The sequence below is a fragment of the Anguilla rostrata genome, chromosome 4 (assembly GCF_018555375.3).
Source record: "Anguilla rostrata isolate EN2019 chromosome 4, ASM1855537v3, whole genome shotgun sequence".
NCBI lineage: Eukaryota > Metazoa > Chordata > Actinopteri > Anguilliformes > Anguillidae > Anguilla > Anguilla rostrata.
Window position 1 is genome coordinate 29,605,608 of NC_057936.1, and position 24,777 is coordinate 29,630,384.

Below are 24,777 nucleotides of genomic sequence, written 5' to 3' on the forward strand. Positions count from 1 at the left end.
GGTGAAGAGGTATCTGAATTTCAAAGCAGAAATTCTCCATTATTTTCTGTTATTTTGCCAGGAAGACTGGTTTTTGAATCTGAAGGCCTTAGCATGATACTTTTATGGTCTAAATTTAGATTGTGTCTCATTGCTCAGGTCATCTGTTTAAAAGAGACATTGTTTATCTCTAGCACTAGATACAGAGCACTAAAGAATGTTGTTTCAATGTTTTTCACACAAGTGTTTGGTCGCAATGTGGAAAGACAGCATAAAGCCAAAGTATTCTTGTGAAAAGGAAACCATGATGGTGATAAAATGTTTGTGGGTGGCAGAACAGCCAAGCAGTGCAGCTCTTATGTGAATTTTACCAATCTATTTTCATGCATTTCAAAGTTTAAAGAATCAAATATTTTTTATATTTGAACTGTTCATAAAGAGGCATGATGTTTGGCATTCACTCTGGCCAGTAGTACATCCACAGACAGCTGGCGCTTAAAAAAACCCCATTCACAAAGTACGTATTTAAATATTTTACTTTTAATTGACAATAAATGATACATGTGTAAGCATACACATGGGGGAAGAGCCAACGATGAAGAGAAAATTCATCTCTGGAGATAAACACTGTGTGATAGGCAAGTACAACATCATTTTAGAGAAATAAACCATATACAATTCCATAAATCTAAGATATCACAGAAGAAAAACATCTTTTACCACATACTTAGTACCAATATCATTTAGAAACACAGTGTGAAGTTAATTTGGCATGGGTGAAGGAAGTTCACTCCACAGAGCTCTATGAGAGCTTAGCAGCCTTCCAGTAAAGTAGTGAAACAGATTTGTAGCCAGACGCTCAGAGGATGTGATGACACCAATGAGCTTTTTGTTCTGATTATGTAATTTTGGCAGCTATCCCCAGCTCCCTGCATTCTAAGTGCTACAGAACATTAAAAAGAACAAAAATATGAATTTAACTTCTTTCATTCCTATTATGGAGACCATTTTCATTTAATTGGTGCAGTATTTGCTCCTCAAAAGCTGGAGAACTACTGTATCAGAAACACAGAAGTGTATGTGTGTGTGCTGAGGATTAATACAAAACACACAAATACATTAGTGGATATACTATAACATGGGCAGTGACTTTCATTTAGCATGCCCCATTAAAAAAAATGAGTAAAAAAAAAATATATAAAAAAATATTCAAACCTGAACTAAAGATCCCAGAGTCCTCATTTTGGTCCTCTGATGCATGTAGAAAATGGGCTTGTGATGTTATATGGTGTCTGAAATGTTTCTGAACACGTCTTCACTTCTGACGAAATAAACAGTCGATTTCATGACATTTATGGAGTAACTTCCGGGTGGCGGGTCATGCACAAACATTAATGTACAGGAACTCCAATAAGTTGCAACCTTGACCACATAATAGTATATGTGACACAGATTAAATAATCTGATGTTTGTATGTATGATGTGTGACAATTGATATCTTTCAGTCGTTAATCAAGATCTATTCAGTAAAATGTTCAAATCTATTAAGTTATTAAGGTAAATAAACGTCTTTCCTTGTTATAGAAATGATGTGTGTACCACGTGTCATTGTTTTTCTTTTTTTTTCCCCAAGTGTTATTTTTATACAGTGATAAGAACCAGTATTAGTGAAACTGGCTCTATATCCTTATAAATAAAAATCGAATCAAATGCATGATATTTCGATACCCCACAATGGTTGTTCTCTTCTTTTGAGTTAGTAGAGTTCTACTTAGAACTAAGTATCTCTCCATCATAATATACCCCATGAACTGCAATTCATTACAACATTTCAAATGTATCCCAAAAGTATCAAATACACATTTTATATATCAGAAAACAGGATTTTGTACAGATACTGAAATACAGTAGATTTGTTAGCAAGTTAATTGATCCCATTAACAGCTGATTTGTTTGAGCTTCTCCAATAACAGGCTACAGTGAAGCCTCATGATTGAAACCTAAGCAGACTCAAAAGCACAGTTTTTCTGGCAATGACCAATCCCATGAAATTCACAGTCCATCAGCTCTTAAGCTTGTAAGAGGTCATCAGCTTCCTGGAGCCCTACATCTACAGAATTAAATTTACTTGGCAGGAACCCTTTGCTTCTTAAAGGCTCTTTCCTTCTCCATCACACTTACGAGCCAGCAGCTGTCCACAGCTCTTCCGCAAACTCGCTCCGATTATTTTCCCATCTCCATTTGGTCCTCTAACTCAATGGAGGAGCCTGAATTTGAATTTCAACCTTAATACCATCAAGGGCCCTCGGAACTGAGCGAATCTCCACAGTAAATCCCCCCTTTCCTTTTCCTGAGCTTACAGTTCCTTAGTCATGCCTTCATGTTTTCACCACAACAAAGATGGCCTACACCATTGACAGCATAGCCCTGAGCTCAGCGCTCAGATCAGCATAGATTCACACGTACTGTGTTGACACTACAGGTGTTGAAACACCACTTAGCAGCATATGAATAAAGAACAATACATCAGAGAATTACAGGAAGGCCATAAGTGACATAAAATAAGTAGCCTAACCATACAGTATATACACACTGTACATGAGAAATATGCCAGAGATGAATAGAACACAGTATTTGACCCTTGTCTTAAACAGAGTTTAAATCTGGTCTCTCAAAAGGCCTTTCAGTCAGGATAGGACATGAATGGCAATATACGTTACACTGTAGCTTAGCGCACAGACACACACACACACACCAATAAATCCCCTTTAAATCACGATTTTCTGAGCTTGTGAAACAAACATGGACTTCAATTAACGAAGGAGCACTTCAAACACCAGGGGGCATCGTTGCTGCCGGCGCGTACGTGCAGTCCATTCCGCCGCCCTCAGCTCCGGGTTCAAAAACTGTGCTGCTGGAATGAAGTGAGGTACAACCTGAGGGTGCAGCCGTCGCTCTCAGCCGGCCGGTCGGCCCTCGGCTGTGCCGCCCGTCGGCCCGGCGCCCGCCGCGGCTAGCGCTTTATCACCACCTGTTCATAAGCTCCGGCACCAACCCTGAAATTACACAGCGAATAAGTGCTGTTAAACTCCACGCTTCCAGCACAGAAATAAACATAAATCCTACCCATCAACTGAACACATTAAACGGGCCTATTCGTACTGTATCCACCTGCCTGGATAAAGGCATATCAGGGAATGTCCTCAGGCTGTTCATCAGCATTGTCACTGGGCTGTGACAGTAGCGGAGTGCTGAACGCTAACTCACCTGGTGGGGAGATGATGGCTGCCAAGCGCAGTGCTTCCCCCAGGACCCACAAACAGGCGCAGACCCTCCTCTGAAAGCCAACAGACACGTCATTCAGAACCTGTCACTCAAGTTGCGGGATGAAGCCCGCAAGCTCCTGCATATACCTCGCCCAGAAAAGCTGGTTGCCAAGCGATCTAAAAATAAGCCAGTATTGACAGACGCATTTATTTCCCAGCTCTCCACAGTGGGGGGGGGGGGGTGTCTGCACGTCAGGAGCGGAGGACTCCGGTCTCTGTGGTTTATGATAATTAAAAGAGCAGCTAATCTTCCTCACATCCCTTCTGGGAAAAAGAAACTAAACTCAGAGAGTAGAAAATTAGTAAAATATCTTAATAATTAATGAACCTCTAGACTAAGACTTAATTAATAACCAACTTACTTAAAATAAGATCACAGACATTACATTGTGCAGTGTTATGGTATTTGACGAACAGTACTGTAAAGTCCCTAACCATGATGTCACTCAGTGTGTCTGCTGGTGAACTGTGACTGGGAGGGAGGAGCTGGAAGCCTGTCTTTTAGCAGTGCGTTAGCAAGGCCTGCACGCCCACGTTCACAAGGCAGCTGTCCGTGTCTCGTCAGTGTGACTGTTCCCCGAAGGACTCGCATTCACTGTGTGTTCACAACAGCTTTGTGGGCCTACACCACATGTATCTTCAGTCCTCTCCTCTAGCTCTGTCAGACAGCTCCAGTACTCTGGTCCTACTTTACTACACACCTCCAATATTGCACTACTTAATTACTCTTCTCTGGTAGCCTGTCTACACTCAATCATACACCGACTGTGTGTATGTATCCGTACGAAATAATACTCTACAATATATCAGTCTGACTCTTCATTAAGGATAGTGGTTTTGGTTTTTATTTTTGATAATGCCATATCCACTTTAAAACATGTGACATTAATGTTTCTTTTTTTAAATCTAAATGGATTCAGCAAATTAAATGTATCAAAAATAACTAGTGTGCACTCACGCAGAGCGACCTTAGTTTTTTTATGCATTTGCAAAAAATAAAAATGAAATATTGAAATATAAAATATATTGAATTATATAGTGCAAGACACTTTAGGCAGCAATAGCAGACGACTTTAGTTCAAGTTTTCAAAAGGCTGTGTTACTCCTCCTAAGTCTAACTGAAAATGTATTGCAGATGTACTGCAATATTCTATTGCTATTCATGCTGAAGAGGTTCCATTACAATTAAAGGCAGACATTGCAAAACAATTAAGGACATCCCTGGTGTTTGCTCCCAGAAACAAGGAAGTGCACAGTACTGCTGTTAATAAGATGACGATGGTACTAATGCACGACAGTACTTAACACTTAAAGGTGGAATGGAGCAGAGGATTCCACATCTACACGTGTCCCTCTCAACATTCCTGTTCAACCGCAGTCTGACTCATTCCTCCCCAGCCACCAGTACCCTGGTTTTCTCTGTGCACATGTGTAGTACCTTCAGCGCTTGAGTCCAGCAGACTGGGAGTGAAGTCCTGACTCTGAAGGATCTTCTCCACCACGTCGTCAGCATCCACCCTGGTGGCATCCACCCGCTTCAGCTGGGACTCCACAGAGTCCTGCTTCACCGGATGCCTGAGGAGATCTGTCACTCAAACCATGCTGCTGCCACCTCAGAGGTTTCTCACTCTTCATCATGTGATTACTCTGACTTTTTTCATCACAAGCCATCCACTTACACATATGTACATATACTGTGTATACACGTGCAATCATTACATAACATGAAGCTCCTTTAGCATATTTTATAAATGTGGAACTCTCATAGCTGTAACCATTTAATAGTAAGGAAAGCTCAAGGGACTGAGAAGCAAATTCAGAGCTGTTACATCGCCACAGGCCAATAACACAGGAGTCTTTCATGCAAGAGTGTGTCACAGGTCTTGTGGGTCATTAGGTTTCCATTAGGCACGCAGGCTACACTGCAGTACGTGACGGACGCAGGCCAGGCGACAGAGGTGTTGTGATGGAGGGAGAGCGGCGGGGCGCTTCACCTGTGGAGGCGCTCCGAGGAGGGCGCGCTCCTGATGGGGGTGCCGGGGTGCTCCGGCACGGAGGCGCAGGCCGCGCCGGCCGCGGAGGGGGGCGCCGTCCTGGGCTCCCGCTCCTCGCTGGGCTCCGGGATGCTGGCGATGCCGGTGGAGGCGCTGCCTATCGAGGTGTTCCGCCTGTGAGAGAACTCGGACAGGCTGGAGGAGCGCGAGTGGCCCGTGCTGTAGCCTGCCAGGAGCCGAGCCGGCACACGCACACAGTTACACACATGCGCACAGTTACACGCGTGTGCACACGCGCACAGTTACACGCATGCACACAGTTACACGCGAGTGCACACGCGCAGTTACACATGCTGTATGTGTACACGTGTATAAACACAAGCACGCACACACAGTTAAACATCCCATGCACATTATCACACACGTATAACACACAATTACACATTCGTATCATATACATGTGCTCATATATATATTCATTTCACACACACACACACACACTACATAAATAATACACAGCAAGATAAAAGGAGGGTAGGAATCTATATTTTTTTATGGGGTTATTTCATACTATATGCAATCATTAATACACAACTCTAATATAAATTATCTTCATTATGAAGGAAGATGGATAAAATATATTGATATGTTCCACCTTTACCAGTCATCTACTTGACAAGTGTTGGTGAGGGAAAAGCTCAGAAACCCTTGAGTTCTGTCGAAGTCAAGCGGTAAAACAGCCAAGCGATGAACGCTTCCTTTTTAAAAACTATTTTATGCACATTTATTAACAAGGACACATACGCCCACACACTGGCATGTTATTCTTATCTACAGAAGATTAGTAACGCAGAAACAAAAGGCACAATGTGCTATTCCTAAGAGCAAAAAACCTCCCACTCACTCTCAACCGGCACACAGGGAATCTTCCAGAACACAGCGCACTGCAAAGGCTGCTTCCTCCCTTTTTAAACTGGAGCACACCGTCCTACTCAATGGCATTCCTAAGATGTATTCTTTTTCTGCTCGAAAAGTCAAGCCTCTCCTTTTACCGCAAAGGTCACAACTACAACTACGTCCAAACAATTAACACGTATTCCAATTACATATCAAAATCGCCACCCTGAAAATCAATACTGAGATTTTGCGATCCAGGGCGCTGAGTGCATTTGGGCTCCCGCTATCGAGCCATTGTCTAAAAGCCCAACATTTATCTCACTGAAGAGAGCAGAAGCCTGTATAATGGGGAGGTTGGGTGGGGACGTAATCGAATGAGTGCCGCGTAATTGGAGCTCACGCGGCAGAGCCGAGAGGCTTCCCCATTTAGACATCCGAGCCCGGGCCTGCCGAAAGAACCTGATCTGGAAAGGGGGGGGGGGAGATTGAGCATGGCCTCCCCATCACACATCCTCCTATCAATTATGGCTAATCACCACAGCAAACAAGGTTACAAAAAGCAGACATGAAGTCAGACACCAAGGATAAATACAGATTTGAGACGAGCGGCAGAATCACAGGGCGAGAGCGCCTCCTCCCCAGATTGCATTAATTAGAGAAAAGTCACGAGAAAGGAAAGACTGAATCACAGCAATCAATCAAAGCGCAATGTTATTACCAGCCAGTGCTAAAACGCATCAATTCCGCTGTGTGGGCAAGTGTTTCATTAAGCCCTATCTCTGTTTACGACAACACCTGTGAGAAGGCCGAAGGCCTAAATGTAAAATCCTAGGGGGGGCCAGGGGTTTGATGCAAGGGCCCGTGGTTCAGGCGAGTGTGTCCGCCCACACGGTCAGATGCAGAGGCCTACCTGATACTTTAGACTGCTGACTAGCATAGCTGGAGGTTCTGGAGTGGCCGCACCCCGCCAGCTCGTCGGGAACAGAGGCACATTTTCCTGGGGTCTCTGTCAGGGTTTTTTTTTTTTTTGACACGGGGGAAAAAAAAAAAAAAAGAAATAAACGGGACATGAGCCACTGTCTGCCACACGGTGAAGAGCAGTCCCGCCATCACGCCAGTGCCTATTTTATTTTTCATTTTTATATTGCGTGCGACTACTCTCAGGGCTGCCTGGGGACCGTGGCAAAGCAAAGCGCCGGTCTGAATTATACATGAAAGAGACGCACTCTCAGAAGCTGCTCAGCACTACACGGAGCGGGGAAAGGGAGGGAGCGGCAGGCTTTCCACACGCAAGGCAGAAGGACTGCTGTCGTTCCAGGCTTCATTATCCATCACACTGAACGATCGAAGGAGAGGTCAATGTCTGCATTCCCAGCCCCGACATTTGATGAAGCGATGTATGAATTATGGAATTAGGGCACATGGTGATTGGCACTGAGAAGATGATTAGCAGGTTCAACAGGCCCCAGAGCTAACAAAGTGTGAAAACATAGTCACCCCATTGAAACAAAAGCCGATTACTGATTACTGCCACCTTTCCCGATTTAAAACATCCCCCAAAAGTCCATACCTGATATTCCAAAAAATGTTTTCTGAGTCTCTCCTCCCTTTCTATCTCCGTGTAGACATTCTGTGTCTCCTTGTATCCCTATGTACATGGCAGTGGATGGAGGCCTGTGGGAAAAAAATGTGTAGGGAATTTTAAGACCACCTCAGTACTGGGAAAAACATGGCACACAGTGTTCACACAGTGCAGTCACAGGTCAGCCCAATGCGAACCAAAGAACAATGCCCTGGAACAACAGGTCTGACTACACGTGCTGTCATTTCCTTTCCCTGTTTATGTAAAATATCACAAACCGTTCTTGTGCTTTGTGTGTCACAAACAGTGTTTGTGAATATCGGTCACACCACCATAAAGAATGCATATGAACCAGGTTAACAACAAGACAGTGTGGTGCATTCTGGTCAAACTGTGATGTTCCGGACAGCGCTACAGCCAGCTGGAGAAGTGCCTCTCACAATGCTGAGTGCACCCACCAGCTTCAAACTCACATAATCCCACATAGCTTCACCACTTTGAGCACCTTCATAACATATCTTAAAAAAGCAAACTACAGCATTATATTTAATGTGGCTCTGGATGATGTAGGCTTCTATATTTATTAGATTTCGGACCATTTGACCTATTCCGTTTCCTCACTCACTCTCTCAGTTTCTCCTGAAGGGTGCAATGACAACCTGGATAGTGTTATACAGAAATGGAAGACCGCCACATCTTGAGAATGTCTTAAAAGATTTCAAGAGGGTCCTTATCCTTAAGGACCACATTGTAATGAAATGGTGTGCTTGAGGATACATAGTTTATTAAGCTAAAATGGCTGAAGCATCCACTGAAATGTTTTTCGTAGCGAGAAGACTCAGGAGTGTCTTTCCTTATTTAAAAAAACTCATTTTAATGAATCATTTTAATGTCAGACCAATGCTCTCTAATGTTCATGGTCATTTTAATGGACATTTAATGGACATACACTCATTTGAACATAAAAATCAACCGTGAGTGAACCAAAGCCTTTCAGTGCAAAAATATAGAAATAAAAGGGGATTCCTTGAAAGGAATCAAGTTCTTCACTGAAGTTTACATTCAATAACCCTTGAGATAGGACTTTTCGAAGGGCAAAGCAACAACAAGTTCCCCTATCATTGAAGCAATCTTTTCAGCAGTACTATGCTTTTAAAATAAAATACAGATCCTCAATATATAGCCTATATATCTTATATATCCTTGTATATAGCCAGTATCCTCCATCTCAAATAGCCCTTCATAGCAGTATGAACGCCAGTGTCCAGTTCAATGGATTAAACGGAATATTTTGGCTGCAGTGTGGGACCCGCCTGGGTGTGTTAAAGATGACATCCACACTGGGATTAAGGGATGATCTGCAGCAGCACATCAGGGCTGGAGCGACAGCTGCCGGCTCCCTCCTCCCTGCACTGTGCTTTCATAATCCCCACACATTCAGGGTGAATCCCACACTGATGCTGAAACAACTACCAAAGCTGCCAGCCTTTCCTGTGCAGTGGGTGGGGAATCATGGTGTGGGATGAAGGGGTCAGCTCTGATGTTTTGGGGATGAATATGACAATGAATGTGTCAATTGATAAAACCCCCTCCCTCCCCCACAACCCCCAGCATCACGGACGTGACTTCAACCATTCCATTACTTCTCAATACTGAAAAGAGAATCCTGAGCTCCCAGTGGTAATGCAAGCTCTCAGACCCACCCAATGAAAGGACTTTGCCAAGCAACACACATGAACGAAGAGACTGAGGACAGTAAGAACAATTCCTGCTCTGACTCTTCAGTGCAGTGTATGTGGCATCATGAGCCTGGGCTTGGTAGTGCCGTAGCCCACCAGTAATTTGACACAGTGACCGAATCTCTGTGTGATGCTCTGAACAGGGAGAACTGTGAAGGGTCATTAAACCCCTAGGAAGACATTCTTCCTGCCTGCTGTCAATGCCCAACCCCTCTCAACCGAACCTGTGCACTAGTCCCTGTCATCTGAATCTGTAGTCCCTGTCACCTGAACCTGTGCGCTAGGCAAACCCAGGGACTTTCAACACTCCATCACTTCTGGTGAGATGAAAATAATGACAATAGATTCTGTACCTCTTGGGGACAAAAGAAACAGGGGAATAGGCGCCACTCCCACAAACTTATTACCAGACAGACGAAGGCCTACTTTATTTAGCATTTTGGGCTTGGCGCACCATTTGACTTCATTTTTCTATGCAGAGAAGCAGAGTCATTCTTTCTAGTCTAAAATAATGACACCAGAGAACTTACAATGTTTCTAAACCAATTCTCATTGCCAGTTTTGAGCGGATATCTTTTTGCTTAATCATGTCTGCAGTGGAAGTACTTCCTTTATGCATTTAACATTAATGTGAAGTGCATAGAGGCTGAGTTATCACATTATATTACATTCTATGTAACAGGAACCCGCTGCTAAAGAGGCACTATACTGCAAAATACTGTAAAGACACCTTTAAACTGGGACACTTTTAGGTTAATTAATCGAGGACAGTGTGACTCAAAGACATTTGGAGGATTTTGAAAGTTAGTTCTCAGCTTTTCAAAACTACAAATCCCTGATCAGCACCATTCAATATCTCCAGTTTCCTTTTACAGCCAAACTTCAAAACAACCGAATACATTTCAGCACAAATATGATTCTCCTAACCATGAAATGAACCACACAACCACAAAACACAAAACCTAACAGACAAAACCTAATGAGTTTTTGTCTGCCACATCTCCAGACAAAACCACTATAACAAGCTGGATTAACCAGATGTCTGTTTGCCTCCTGACTGCAGTGCTATGAATAGTAAGAAAATATACAAGATTCTCATCACAATATCTGATTCTGTCACAAGATCTAAATTGAATGGTAAACAACAGTCTCTAACTAGAAATACCACCTCGCGGTTGTATACCTCCCAGTAGCCAGTTTGGATATAAAATGTCATCACTTCATCAAGGCTTCATGCATGTGATAATTCACTCCTTCCCTGGTTCCTTTTCCTGGCTAGATCAATGACTCTTCACATAATTTCTAGTCACCCAGGGTTGCTTTCCAATGGCTGTCGGCACCTAAGTCTCGGGGGTGAGCTTGCATTTGAAAGGGCACGTAAGTACAATCTCTAAACAATGGGGTCTAGCCAGGAGGAAAGGCTTCATGCATGTGATAATTCACTCCTTCCCTGGTTCCTTTTCCTGGCTAGACTGACCATTTGGATATAGAATGTCATCATCATTTTATCCTATTAGACATTTGTATGAAACTTTGTCATAATTAGCGTATGAATTCTTGAGTTATGGCCAAAAACGTGTTTTGTGAGGTCACAGTGACCTTGACCTTTGACCACCAAAATCAAATCAGTTAATCCTTGAGTCCAAGTGGACATTTGTGCCAAATTTGAAGAAATTCGCTCAAGCCGTTCCTGAGATATCGCGATCACGAGAGAATGGGACGGACGTGAGGTCACAGTGACCTTGACCTTTGACCACCAAAATCTAATCAGTTCATCCTTGAGTCCAAGTGGACGTTTGTGCCAAATGTGAAGAAATTCCCTCAAGGCGTTCCTGAGATATCGCGTTCACGAGAATCGGGACGGACGGACGGACGGACAACCCGAAAACATAATGCCTCCGGCCACGACTGTGCCATCGCGGAGGCATAAAAACATACAGATTAAAAAGTTGCACATGGTGCATCAAAGCAACACTTTGTAATGAAGCATAAATCCAGACATTGGAAGGCAGTACACCTTCATATTCATACCGTTACATAGATTCATAGAAGCGGCTTCAGATAATAAAGGTAAAGTTGCAAGGTAGTGATGAGTGACTTCATGCATTACTTTGTCATGCAGTCCTCCACCATACAACCAGAGAGTAACATCACAGGTCATTCATCAACAGCAGTCCTGCGGAATATTCTTCTGTTTTCAGCCCCCACAAAGCTGTAGCTTTTAAATGCATATTTCTTCTCCTACAATTAAGGTACAGATTCAACAAAAAAGGAAAGCCTATTCTCAAAGTTTCCATTCAATTTAAGAGGGCATTCCAAACCTTGACTTTTTAATCACAGCGTCAAAATATTATTTATGTTGATAGAAAGTGACAACAGGGTTACAGAAAGTTGCATAAATCATGCCAGAGTCTTGTGAAGTCTGAGCTTGCTTCCAAGGAAGACCCAGCCCTGAGCACAGATGTTTTAACTAGGTCAGGCTCTTATCCCTTAAAATGATTCCAGTTCCATGCTAGAACAACCATTATTTAAAAGGATTAACAAAAAAAATGTAATTTACATTGTTTCATATTAAGACATATTCAAACCAATGATTCATATTTATATTATCCATCCTATTCAAGTAATGAAAAAAAGTGTGTATTTTTCCCATGTTTTAGTGATTTAAAAAAAGCTTGTAATGAATTTGGAAGAAACTTGGTGTGGGTCACGCACAAATGGCTTTCTTTTTCAAAACTGGAAAAAAGAAAAATGCTGAACAAATGTGTATTACCGTGAAAAATCTCCACTCAACAGTGCATTGTACATTACACAAGGAGCTCCTTATCAGTTTATTATGGTCAAATTTAAGTATTTCATTGAGCCAGGTAAATATCAAACATGTACCATTATTTCACACAGATTAAATAGAACAAAATAAACAGCATGGCAAAAACTTTTACTGACAGAACACTCTTCTGCTCAAATGAGACCGCTCACAGTCTGTTATGCAAAATTCCTGCCACTTGCTTATTTTTTAAGTTTATATAATCTTGTTTCTATATCCTATGTAGATATTTTATTTCAATAGTGTACAAATTTCAGTAAAAAGTTTGATTAATTCCACTTGTTTCTACAAAGTGACCAGTGAGCCTTTTCTTTAAAGAGGCACTAAACTGACACAGAGACTATTCCACAGTATCACACAGCTCTTATTTTTTGTATCATTTGAAGTGCACCAACCAGCGAATTGCTTTCAGCCTGAAACCATACACCTCATACAGGTTTATAAATTTTTTAAAATTTTTTAAATCACGTAAAGGGTTCATCTTACGTTTTAAAGCAAGGGTCCCCAGACATGAGCTGCATGCTGATGAGCACCTAAAAGAAAGAAGATTGAGAATAATAAGAGTGGGATATGCATTTCTAATCAATATGCCCAACTAATCTAACAGTGTTGACTGAAATGAAAGTAGTATGACAAGTGATTGTAGGCCTGTTGTAGTTTTCACTTTCAGCCACAACCGCAGTTAGAGACTATAGATAGTTTTAGGGTGGTTTAGTCATTTTCAGTATAGACTTGGATACAGTCCAAACAAAACATGCCAGGACACTCGGCTCAGCTGTCAACCCCGCCCACTTATGTTGAGCCAAGTGAGAGGAATTCTGGGAATGGTGTGTGCATTCCCAAACCTCCTACCTTCAGTATGGAGTTATCCTGACGCGTGTTCTTGGTGTCATATCCTTCCAGTAAACATCTCCGAGTGGTATTCCCAGACCCGGCAAACTCTGCCAAATTTAGGTCAGCGAATCCAAGCTGCGCATGGGAAGAAAACAAAATTTGTCCCCATGTTACTTCCTCAATCTCGAAAGTTGCCTCATATCTCATTCCCACGGGATTTTCTCTGTACTTTCACTCAGCCTTTTTAATGATAAACCTTGAAACTGTGAAACTAAAATGGCTACCACTCTCTCAATACCAACTAAATCCTAACAGTACGTGCACGGTTCGCAGAGCTGCAACTGCACACGCTGTTTACTTAAGGTGGATTTTGAGACCATTAAAACAGCACTCATTTTGTTTGGGGGATGCCTGCAATCTGTTCAATTACTTGAAAGCCTTACCACTTCAGTTAAGATAAGGAAAGAATTAAGTTCAATTCAAATAGAATTAACATTTGATATATTACCGCGTTAAGGAATTGACTTTATGGGCTTCTTTCTAATTGATCTGGTCTTATTAAAACAAATCCAAGGAATCAGGCACATTTTGTTAATAGCCAAACGGTAACAAATGGAAAATGGAAACAAATGGTAGACAGGCATTACTTAAACAAACAATTTATTACACAGCAAAGTAAACAATGACAAAATGTGCTCTTAGCACTACAAACAGGCTAGATACGTTAGTGGCAGGTACTGCTGGCAGATTCACTCAAAAGGATTTTTAAATTATTAAATGATTATATTATATTTGTTCTTTTCTGAAAAATGAAAGTAGGAAAGTTGGGGTGGACTCTGGGTTTACTACCTTTGCGTATGTCTTTCCACCCTTCAGTTCCTGCAAAGAGACACAAAAACAGGCATCTTACGACATTAAATCAGAGGAAACACCAGCGTAATCACCAAACAGACCTGAACCGGAACACGTAAAGGATTCGGGCTCCTTACCTTCCGCACGGACACTCGGCAAACACAGGGGTCCAGCACACCTGTGCTGGCACTGGCACTCATCTTACACAGGAAAGAGAACCTCTTTCGCCAGTGTACGCAATTGGCTTGGACAACCTCCCTAAGAGAAAGAACACCATTACCCAGCATGCAACAACACCACACCAATGCAGCAACAGTCATGCAGACGTTTAATTTACCCACACGAGGGGCAGTTTAACTGTATAGAACTGGAGTGCATGCCTGTGCAGAAAAACATAGCCACAATTTCAGAAGACGAACGCTGCACCCTGGACAAGATCCCATTCTGACTAACACTACGCCCACTTCGATAAGCGTCGGGTCGGGGAGGAAAGGAAAAGACTGCTTCTGTGTCGAAAGGCTGCTTTGCTGGAACGCACAGCTTGTGAATCCGTGCTAGAGGGGGCTAGAGGAAACCGACACCAGAGGGAAGGCAGGCCATCTGGATTATGTGCATCCACGCTGCTCATCCAACTCAATCCTTCCTTTCATGTGCAAAGACATTAAAAATCCCCTGAAAAATGAACGCGGCAAATGGCCACAGCCGCTAATAACAAAATAAAACACGGCCTGACTGAGAGTTATTTTTCCACAAGTGCACGAAAAAATACAAATACAATATCACACAGAGCACTGTAGGCTTACTTAATCCCTGCCTCATTTAAAGTGTATTAACAACACATGACGGCTTACTGGAACCGAACAGCAGGGTTGGGGGATCCATGGAAAACACATACCCTTCATTCATTGTCAACCTATGATATCAGTTCTCAGCTGCGTTTAGATCATCTGGAAAAACAGCTCGCCACAATTCTAAACCTACCTCAAAAGCAACTACAAGTGATACGTAACCTGGGCTCTTGATCGCATCAGTAGATTCCTGAAAAAGGAGGCATCTAAGGATCACTGCGAAAGTCTACATTTTCACAGTAATATCCTTTTAGGAATTGAGAGTCATTTCTGTTTTGTGAAGATACTGCTGTTTTATGGCTGAGATAAATACTTCTGTTATTATCTTGGTCCAAATTGCCACTCTGTGAATCTTTTTTAAAAATAAAAATCTCAAGCTTCAAACATACAGTTACCATAGAAACATGGAAACGCAAAACACGGGGGACTTCTCTTTTGGCAAACAATGGCACATATTCACAATGGAGAAAAGAAAAAAATCCCAAATGCAGGAAAAGATGATTCACAGCTTATAGTAGATCTCTCAGAGGGTAATCAAGTTATGATTACACGAGCTTCATCAAGGTGACTAATAGTGCTCTCTCTCTCTTCAATGTAATGTAATCATCTTCTCCCTCAGAAGACCATACTTTCCTTACAAAGCAAGGGATATACCATTAAATCAGTTAGAATGTGGTTCACTGGCAGTAGACTGTTTGGCATTTGACTAACGGCAGGTCTTCAGCGAGTGGAGCTTCCCTGCCTCGGCCATACTCCCCCTCCAGGAGGTCATGGACTAATCACGTTACGGTGACAGCGCTAATCATTTGTGCGAATTATCTCCGGTGGGAGCCGTTTGTTAATCTAAACACCTGCTGAGGAGCGCGTGCTGGGCCCCGGCTCCGTCGCTGCGTGTCAAACCCCATGTTTCCCTCGCCGCGGCCGCTGCAAACGATGTCGGTTAATGAAAAACACGGGTTGCACCTGTGTGAAGCACCGCTAGCGCGGTGATAACCCAATAATCCTCTGTCCTGGGGGGATTTCAGCGGCAGCAGCACTTTAAACAGCCCGCGTCCGAATCCTCAATGAAGGGTCTATTACAGGAAGGTAACCTGAAGCACACCTCAGAGATAGAAGCATAACTCATCATAACTCGAGACACATAACTACAGACGCATAACTAGAGCATAACTCAGAGACATAAGACTCATAAGGAAGAAGCGGTTTAAAGGCAAAGACAAGGTTTTGATTGGCTTTAAAGTTTCACTTTGATTCTGACACCTCTAAGCTCCCTTTAACAGACATATGACTGAGGGACCAATCTTGGGATATTGAAAGTGCGTGAAAATACCCTGAATTCCACCTAATGTCCCTGACTAACACTGGGTGGAATGAAGAAGAACTGACTACATGAGATGAGACTGCATATCTGACACCTGAAATCTACCAATATCAGCACACTTTTTTGTGATCTAAATGCTTTAATAACCTTGCTTTTAGCAGATAAATTTCAGACTATTTAAAAATTATATAAATATGCATAAAATTTCAGATTTACTGATCATGTGAAAATGCACAAAGAGAACACACAAATTTCTCTGAACAATAATACAACCATAGAGGAAAATCTAATGCACGACCATTCCAACAAAAGATGGCCGCTCTTGCACTCCCGCAGCACAAATTCTTTAAGACACACTCTGGCCAGAAACTCAAGTCGGAGATCTGCAAGTCTGATAATGCCACTGCTTTACCATTCTCTTCAGAAAATTGGGTTAGTCTGGAGAGCAACAGCACAAGGCATTAAGGGGATATCATTTCCATATGTGCCTAAGGGCTCACTGCCCTAATAGCACATGCACTGACTTCCATTGTGATTCCAGCCCAGCAGTCTTCACTATTTCTTCACTTAATGTAATTTAGAACATTTGGTGGCCGTTAGCTCAGCTGCTACACGGTATCCTTTCTCCGAGCACAAAGGGACACGGCAGCTTAATCTAGTTGAAGAGATTTATAAGGACATTGGTAACAAACCAAACAGCAGAAAATCTTATATTACATAGCTTATTAATTTTTTTGTTAAGTAACTTCAAAATTTATTTGGAAACCAGTGAGATAATGTCCTGGACCAATAACATGGATGAGTCTAATATGTTTACGGTTTTAGAAAATACCCACTGCTATGGAGCAGTCCATCGATGGAAGATGAAAAGCACTACTGTTTAAGAGTTCTGTGCGGCTGAGCCAACAACGGATCCATACAGCACAGTTCTCAGGGTCTCTTTCAAAGCCTCTTCAAATATGACTATAAAAAGACAAAAGAAAAATAGCACGGAATACTGCTGGCTTTCACTGAAAAACATCTCACATATTCTCAGGGCAGATCAACACTTTTCACACAAGTCTGCCTCTTATCAGACCCTCAGAGTAAAACAGACTGTTTACTGTGCTGACAGGGAGTCAGACATTTTAATGAGGAGACAATGCTCCGTTGCAAAACATCCAACTGGATCAGCATTATGTGAACTTCAGGTTCTCCAAAATACAATGGAATCAGGTTTTGTATTGTTGGAAAACTGATGTCAAGGGGAACAAGTTGGTGTCTTTGGTGGTGGGGTGCTGGCTAAAGATCTTGATACCTATGGGTCAGCACCCAGACAGATACAAAGGTTAACCCAGCAGTATATGCTTACAGAGGTAGCGCCAGCAGTATCATAGATCTATAGTGTTTTGCCATAATTGTGTCTTTATTTGATGACTTGGTGTTTTGCTTTGATCATTTTGTATATAAGGGGAAATGTGCAGTGGTTTGAGGAGACTCATCAACATGGTGTCCTGCGCATATAAACCATTTACCCGTATATCCATTTCACCACTCACGTTTTGCACCATTGCATATTGTAATTATTACTAGACACACTGAACAACAAACTGCATTCATTTTTACCTGGCATTCCTCTTTGACTCTTACCACTGCACACCTAGCAGTTTTAAGGTCCTTACATAAACATTGAACTCAGGATATCTGCACCCCGTAGTCACTCGCCTATACACTAGTGTCATAGCAGGATACACAATTTTATTTATGCAGGCTACACAAGCCAGAGACATCTACCAAGTTAGATAGCGATTCATATAAAGCCACACTACTAGAGGACAGTGGTCTCCATCTAAGCATAACTGTTAGCACATAGGAAAGGTTAAAACATCTCAGATAACTGAGATAAAATGAAATGAATCCCATTCCAGTAGCACCGGGTAAGACTACGTGTTCCTTCGCTGCTCAGATAGTTCCGCTGTTCGGTTTGCGGAGGGGTTTCTCACAGTTGGTGACCTTGACGTACCGTTTGGTGTATCTGAGGGGTTTCTTACACGCTCGTAAACACAATCTGAGATATGGCAAGCAAAGTAAATAACGGCTACCGAGCAACCCGCTAAATGTCCTCTAAATAGATGGTCAGGCGCTCGCCTGAAATCCTGAAAACCACCGAGGCATTTTACAACTCGTATTGTGTCAGGACTGTGTTCACAGTTTCTTGTTATGCTGTGACGAATTGGAAGGCGCTTCATTAATGTTTAAGAGAGGCTTGCTTGTTATTCATTGCTGTGGGACATTTCATTCCCCACGTCTGCCTTCTTCCCTCCTGCTCTTCCTCCCTCAACAGCCTGGCCTCTCGGAATAGAGAGAAATTGCCCAATTACCACCAGCATTTTTAAACCAGATTCGTATTCACAGGCACGCCCTTGTAAATAATTTAAAAATGAAAAAGAACGGGATGTGAGCTTGAGCGCATGGTGAAATGTCCACCAACCGTTTGCCGGTTTAGTCACGAGTTAAATCAGCAATATCAGTCCTGCTCAAAGAGAGATGAAATCCAAAAAGAACCCACAAATCACCGTGAGGCCCAGGTCCCTGTATCTGACACCGCTATATTTAGACCCCACCTCCACATGAAGATGGTCTGCCTGCATCTGTGACAGTACGTCTGAAAATAATCTCACCCTGTTCGCATGCAAGTTCTGTGTGGCAGGTCATATGCTACCTGGAGCCGAGCACCGTGAATAAACACCTCAGATTCTCGGCACGAACTGACAACAGCCTCCAGCTGTCTGGGTACAGGAAGTGCCACAGGTACCCCTCAATTCAAAATGGATACCCGAATTCCTCATTATGGTTTGCATAAGACCTAGGCACACGCATTCCAATTAGAGATTTAAAAAAAGAATAATTTTGGATGTCATATTTTTATGATGGTGATATCAAAGGTAGCCTGTGTGTGCTTGGACAGCGAGGTCTTTGTTAAAAATCTCCAGTGCATTCTTACTGTGAGTGTAAATTAGTTTTTAAAGCCGGGCACTTACGGGAGACAGCGTCTGCAGGCGACATTGCTGACTCAATTTTACCACAGGGAAAAAACTTCATGCTTATTGTCCGGTATAATGGAGAGTACAGGGACCCAGTAACCATGACTAAGGCTGTGTTTGGGGTAAATATGATCTGGCGACAGGGGTGTTCCACAGCATAACAACAGTACTTTAGCCTTTATTAACAAATTTCCCTAGTGATTTGGAAATACCTTTTTAGTTAGCGCTATGCCAGGGAGCAGAGCGGCTGAAGCCCGTGCACTCCTCCAAAGCACTTACTCTCGAGCCCCCCTGCTTCCCATAATACAGCACAAACAGCACAACCGTAAAGCATGCATGGGCCCAAGGAGAGGCGTGTCTCTCACTGTCCAAAGCTGGTAGCATGCGAGCGCCCAACATGCGGTTTGGCAGGGACTGAGCAGCAGTAACCGGAGGAGCACTGGACAACGAGCGCCAAGGCTATCCTTTAGCTAGCTGGATAATGCCATTGCCAAGACTCAACCCTGCATGGCTGGAACTTAAATAACTGGGGCACTCAGCAGCCCCAATAACACCACAGTTAAGCATAATGCCTAGAACAGTAGAACAAATGGGCTGCGCTTGGCTTCATTCGTATCGTCTGTGCAGCCTTTGGCATGGGGATCAAGAGAAACTGGCCGGACGATGGAGAAATTCACTTTAACATAGCAAAGCGTGTGTAGCTATTAAATATCCAGTTGAGACTTTAGTAGATCAAAGTGCTCTTTTTTTGGTTCTTTGCTCCTTGGCTAGAGGTTTCAAGGCATAAACAAATCACAGGTATGCGGAAAGTGCACTCAGCAAGACCTGAGTTCCTATTTCACCCATCATTAATTTTAAATCAAACCATGGAAAGGACATTGCGACTGATGGACCAAATGGCCTGATGTAATAGCATACATGCCGGCTCACAGAGCAGATTCTGAAATAAATGTGAACAGCAGAAGAAACTGGGGGGGGGGGGGTAGTTGACGGTTTATCCAGCAATGTACTGCCACTGTCACACACTGTGGACACTGTTTAGATGTTACACGGCTCACTCATTTTCCAAGACCTCCTGTCAGTGCCATGTTGTTCAATAAAACATCAAGTGAAACCAGTTAAAGGTCAACCTTAAAGGATGAAAACCGGTTGGGTAGAACCACGCTGGCAGCGCTCAGCCAGTCAGTGTTCTTTGGCCCCTCATGGTCCACATATATTGACATTCACACAAGGTGTTCCCAAGATTTCAATCATTTGCTCTACAAGTGCAAATTGAAATGCTTCAAAACAAGCACAGGAGAGCACAGAGAGGCCAAATGAGTTTCCAAAATAATACTTGAGTAAAATACGGTCTGTTGTCATTTAGATTAAATGTTTAGAATGTGTGTCATATTTTCACACAAGAGCAACACAAACCTTAAACCACTTAAACAGTCCTGCTATGGCTAAGCATAGGCACAAAAGGTTCCACTCACAGAACCACTTGCACCGAACCCAGCTGGCACACACGCTTTTCTGATGCAGCCACCAAGGAATAGAATGTGTGTGTTTTGATAGTGCAGTTTCAACATACAGTGGGGTGCAAAAATTTGGGTAGCCCTGGTCGAAATGCCTTTTACAATTAATATCTAAGTGAAGAGAAGCTAACCTGATCTCTAAATGGTACAAAGTTAAACGTGACACCTTTCTTCTTTCTTTTAAAGTAAGACTACTTTTTATTTTAATTTTTTACTGTTTCAAAATAATAAAAAAAAGGAAAAAGGTCCTGTGCAAAAGTTTGGGAACCCTGTTGGTAAGTACTTTGTAACTCCTCCTCGGGAAGCTATAACAGCTTGCAAACGCTTCCTGTAGCCAGCTAAGAGTCCTTCGATTCTTGCTTTTGGAATTTTTCTCCATTCCTCCTGGCAGAACACTTCTAGCTTAGAAATATTCTTCGGCCTCCTTGCATGCACAGCATGTTTAAGATCTCTCCACAGATTTTCAATAATATTTAAGTCTGGGGACTGTGGTGGATATTCCGAAATCTTCATCCGTCTTTCCTGGAGGTACTTCATTGTTGATTTTGAGGTATGCTTTGGATATTTGTCTTTCTGGAATACCCAACCTCTCTTCAACTTCAAAGTCTGGACTGACTTTCGAACATTAGCCTCTAGAATTTCTTGATATTTGGTGGAATCCATTCTTCCTTCCACCAGCACAATATTTCCTGTGCCCGCAGCTGCCACACAACCCCAAAGCATAATGGATCCACCTCCATGCTCAACAGTTGGCAAAGTGTTCTTTTCTCCAAACATACCTTCTTTGGTTGTGGCTAAAAAGTTCCATTTCAGTTTCGTCAGTCCAAAGCACATTCTTCCAAAAGGCTTCAGGCTTCTCAAGGTTTTCTTTTGCATACTTCAGACGCTTAATTTTGTGTTGAGGTCGTAGGAAAGGCTTCATTCTGGCAACTCTGCCATGTAGGTCTTTTTTGTTTACAATATGTTGTATTGTTGTCCTGTGATCAACTAGACCTGTGTGTGCTACTTCTGTTTGCAGCTCTTTTGCAGTGACGTGGGGGTTGTGCTGAGCATTTCTCTCCAGGTTTCGAGTCATTCTATTGGAAATTTTTCTTGGTCTTCCAGACCTTGCCTTGACTTCAACTGTTCCATTTATCTTCCGTTTTCTGATAATGTTTCTAACAGGTGAAATAGGTAGTTTGAAACATTGAGAGAGTTTTTTTTATACCCTTCTCCTTTCTGGTGGAAGTGAACTATCTTTATACTGACATCCTTGGACAACTGTAGGAACCCATGGCTGTTAAAACCAGACAGAACATCCACCACATTCGGATACTTCAGAATAAATAGTTCAGCCCTGGAATTATATTCACCTGACTCATTGAAGCCCTAACGAGTAAATCACCTGAGTCTGGGCCTTAGTAATTATCTTTTTAAAAAGTAACAAAGAATAATCAAAAGGGTTCCCAAACTTTTGCACAGGGTCCTTTTTTTATCATTTAAAAACATGTAAAAAATGAAAATAAAAATCTATCTTGCTTTAAATTTTGCAGAAAGGTCTCATGTTTAATGTTGTACCATTTAGAGTTCAGGTTTGCTTTTGATCACTTAAGAGTTTAATTGTAACAGACATTTAAACCAGGGGTGCCCAAATTTTTGTACCCCACTGTAACATAACATAACATAACATAACACAAAACAACACAGGCCATTCAGCCCAATGCTCGCCATTTTCCTAACTAAATTAGTGCTCTGATAGCCTACTATCTAGTTCGTAGGTAATCTAATACCGTATCAAGCCTAGTCTTGAAAATCCCTAGAGTTTCTGCCTCTACTACATGACCTGGCAGGCAATTTCACACATTGACTACTCTCTGCGTGAAAAAATTATTCTTAATGTCAGTACGGAATATACCTTTAGCTAATTATCCATGTTCCTTCATTTTATAAACATATAAAGAAACCCATGCATTAACTGATGGTTTTAAAAATGAATTGCGCAAGCCCAAGTGCACTTGAGTTTTTGTCTGCATTTGTTCCAACAAGCCTATAAAATATGACACAGAAATATGCAAAGTGTCAGAACAGAACTGGTATATAAAATAAAAAATAAATAAATAAACTTAAAATATTAAACTTATTAATATTCAGCAGTGCATTTAATTTTTTCAGAAATATATGTAAAACAGTATATTCATGATACATTTTATAGCACAGCAAATGAACGCCAGTTACATTTTAAACCATCTGTTTACCCAGTGGTTAGTAATTGTATTGAGAGAAAGAAACCTAATCACACATTCACTAAATAAATTTGCTCAGCTGCACAAGTTCAGTGCAATGTCTGGCTCTTCACTTAAAATTGTTGCGCCTCACACCATGCTTATAAACATAGCACAGCTGGGAGTGACAGGAGCCATTATATTTACTACAGTAAAACTACTATACTGGCCCTATACACTACACATGATCTCCCAAAATTATCATTACTGAGCATTAGTCAGCCTGTTTATTACTTGACTCCTTGTGTTTATATCAGGATCAAGTTGATTAACAGTTTTGTACTTGTCAAACCAATTTATAAGTTACAGGAATTACATGAATTTGCGATTGTAAAAATGAAGGCACAATTTCTGAAAACACAATGTCATCACAGTTGTATGTAAATCATCGTTGATGGCTGTGTGTGGATATTTAGTGTAAACAAAAGGCGACTCTTTACAAAATGACCGATATTTAGCAAAGGATTACCCTATAACCACTACACTTTTCTACTTTATCTCATGGCTCAGCAACTTGTTGACTACCACAAAAACTCCAGACTTTAAACTAATAGGCAGATAATGCTAATGTTATAGTAGGCCTACAGAAACTATGCTCAAGCGTTTCTAAACTTGATTTTCAGAGGCAACATAGGCTATTTACTAGTCATCTAGCTTTCCGACGTCAATACACATGGGGAGTAATTCAACTGCTTTAAGGTATCTTATCCAACAGATGTTCTTGTTTCTTGCTGAGCGAATGTGTTTCCTTCATATCGTTCTCTTTGTTAGTGGGACATTCAATTTCAAATATCATGAGTGCCTAACATGCAAAACGTTCCCAATCTCTCGTGCATCTCGTCCAGGGATAGACCATCACAGTAACAGAGCATGTAGCCTAACTATCCTAATGGATAGAGAATATCGGATAGATAGGAAAATAATAATAATTTAAAAAATTCAATGAGTAAATTTAAACAATGGTTTCCGTATTATAACGGTATCAATATTTGAACGCTACATCTTACAACGATACTGTTAATGATTTAGGCTAGGACTGACAACATGAATAAATTAAGGTTAGCTAGAAGGCTAGCAGTCGTTAGCTAGATAGCCAGCAGTCGAATCCGAACTAAGATGTGATGCTTTCGATTATCGGAGTACAGTAACAGAAAAACCTTGCTAATTGGCTATCTAGACAATTAATAAAAACGTATACTTACCGAGATGACTCCTCCGAAAAACCACCGTCTAAAAGCCTGACTTTACAGAACAGGACGCCGTTAACAAAAGGAACGGAAGAGAGTTCGTCCAGTTCGAAATCGACTTTAAATTTAAATTTCTTTTTCTTCATCATGATGAAAGCCATATATTTATTATGATGACTTGTGCGAGAGTCTCCTTTAAATGTCAGTCCTCGTACAGTATTCAGATCTTCAGGCTACAGTCTCATGATTGCAACAACGCAGGCGGCGGAGGCGCTACCACTGTTGAAATAACGCTGAAGTTCTTTCGAGGCATCTGAAGACGACTGATGTTTTACTTAACGCGCACATTGTTGCAGGCTGACTGCTGGCTTGCCGTACGGTCGGCGTGTAGGGGTAGCCTGACTATTTGCATTGAGATATGCTGCGAAAATAGGCAGGACGGAGAACTGGAAGAAATATCGTTCCCTCCCTGTCGACGTATTTGAACGAGCGTTAAATATTCAGATGAGCTTGTCATAACTAGTGGACACGAAGAGAAACCAAACCCAGCCCGAAAGGTTTAAAGAGGTAGCGTCGTATTATGCGCAGCA

General features: G+C 41.9%; 1 protein-coding gene across 2 annotated transcripts; it reads right to left on the reverse strand.

Moving 5' to 3' along the window:
• Positions 1 to 501: 501 nt before the first annotated feature.
• Positions 502 to 24,777, reverse strand: fam102bb (family with sequence similarity 102 member Bb). Of its 2 annotated transcripts, XM_064332091.1 has the most exons (11): positions 24,203 to 24,757; positions 14,168 to 14,288; positions 14,028 to 14,057; positions 13,197 to 13,313; positions 12,831 to 12,877; positions 7,767 to 7,870; positions 7,107 to 7,202; positions 5,300 to 5,525; positions 4,744 to 4,880; positions 3,247 to 3,316; positions 502 to 3,035 (listed from the first exon to the last, which is right to left on the reverse strand). In XM_064332091.1, the coding sequence occupies exons 1-11, from the start codon at positions 24,346 to 24,348 to the stop codon at positions 2,993 to 2,995; spliced, it is 1,137 nt and encodes a 378-aa protein (XP_064188161.1). In that variant the 5' UTR covers positions 24,349 to 24,757; the 3' UTR covers positions 502 to 2,992. The 2 variants fall into 2 exon arrangements, with proteins under 2 accessions (XP_064188161.1, XP_064188162.1); XM_064332092.1 differs by lacking the exon at positions 7,107 to 7,202 and having other exon boundaries at positions 24,203 to 24,777.

What these genes read in the sequence shown, in the direction of transcription:
- fam102bb (XM_064332091.1), bottom strand. Translation starts at nt 24,348, where the DNA reads ATGGCTTTCATCATGATGAAGAAAAAGAAATTTAAATTTAAAGTCGAT. An exon ending in GCCGAGTGTCCGTGCGGAAG is followed by an intron (nt 14,058 to 14,167) that starts GTAAGGAGCCCG and finishes GTCTCTTTGCAG; the next exon opens with GAACTGAAGGGTGGAAAGAC. An exon ending in AACATTTTTTGGAATATCAG is followed by an intron (nt 7,203 to 7,766) that starts GTATGGACTTTT and finishes AAACCCTGACAG; the next exon opens with AGACCCCAGGAAAATGTGCC.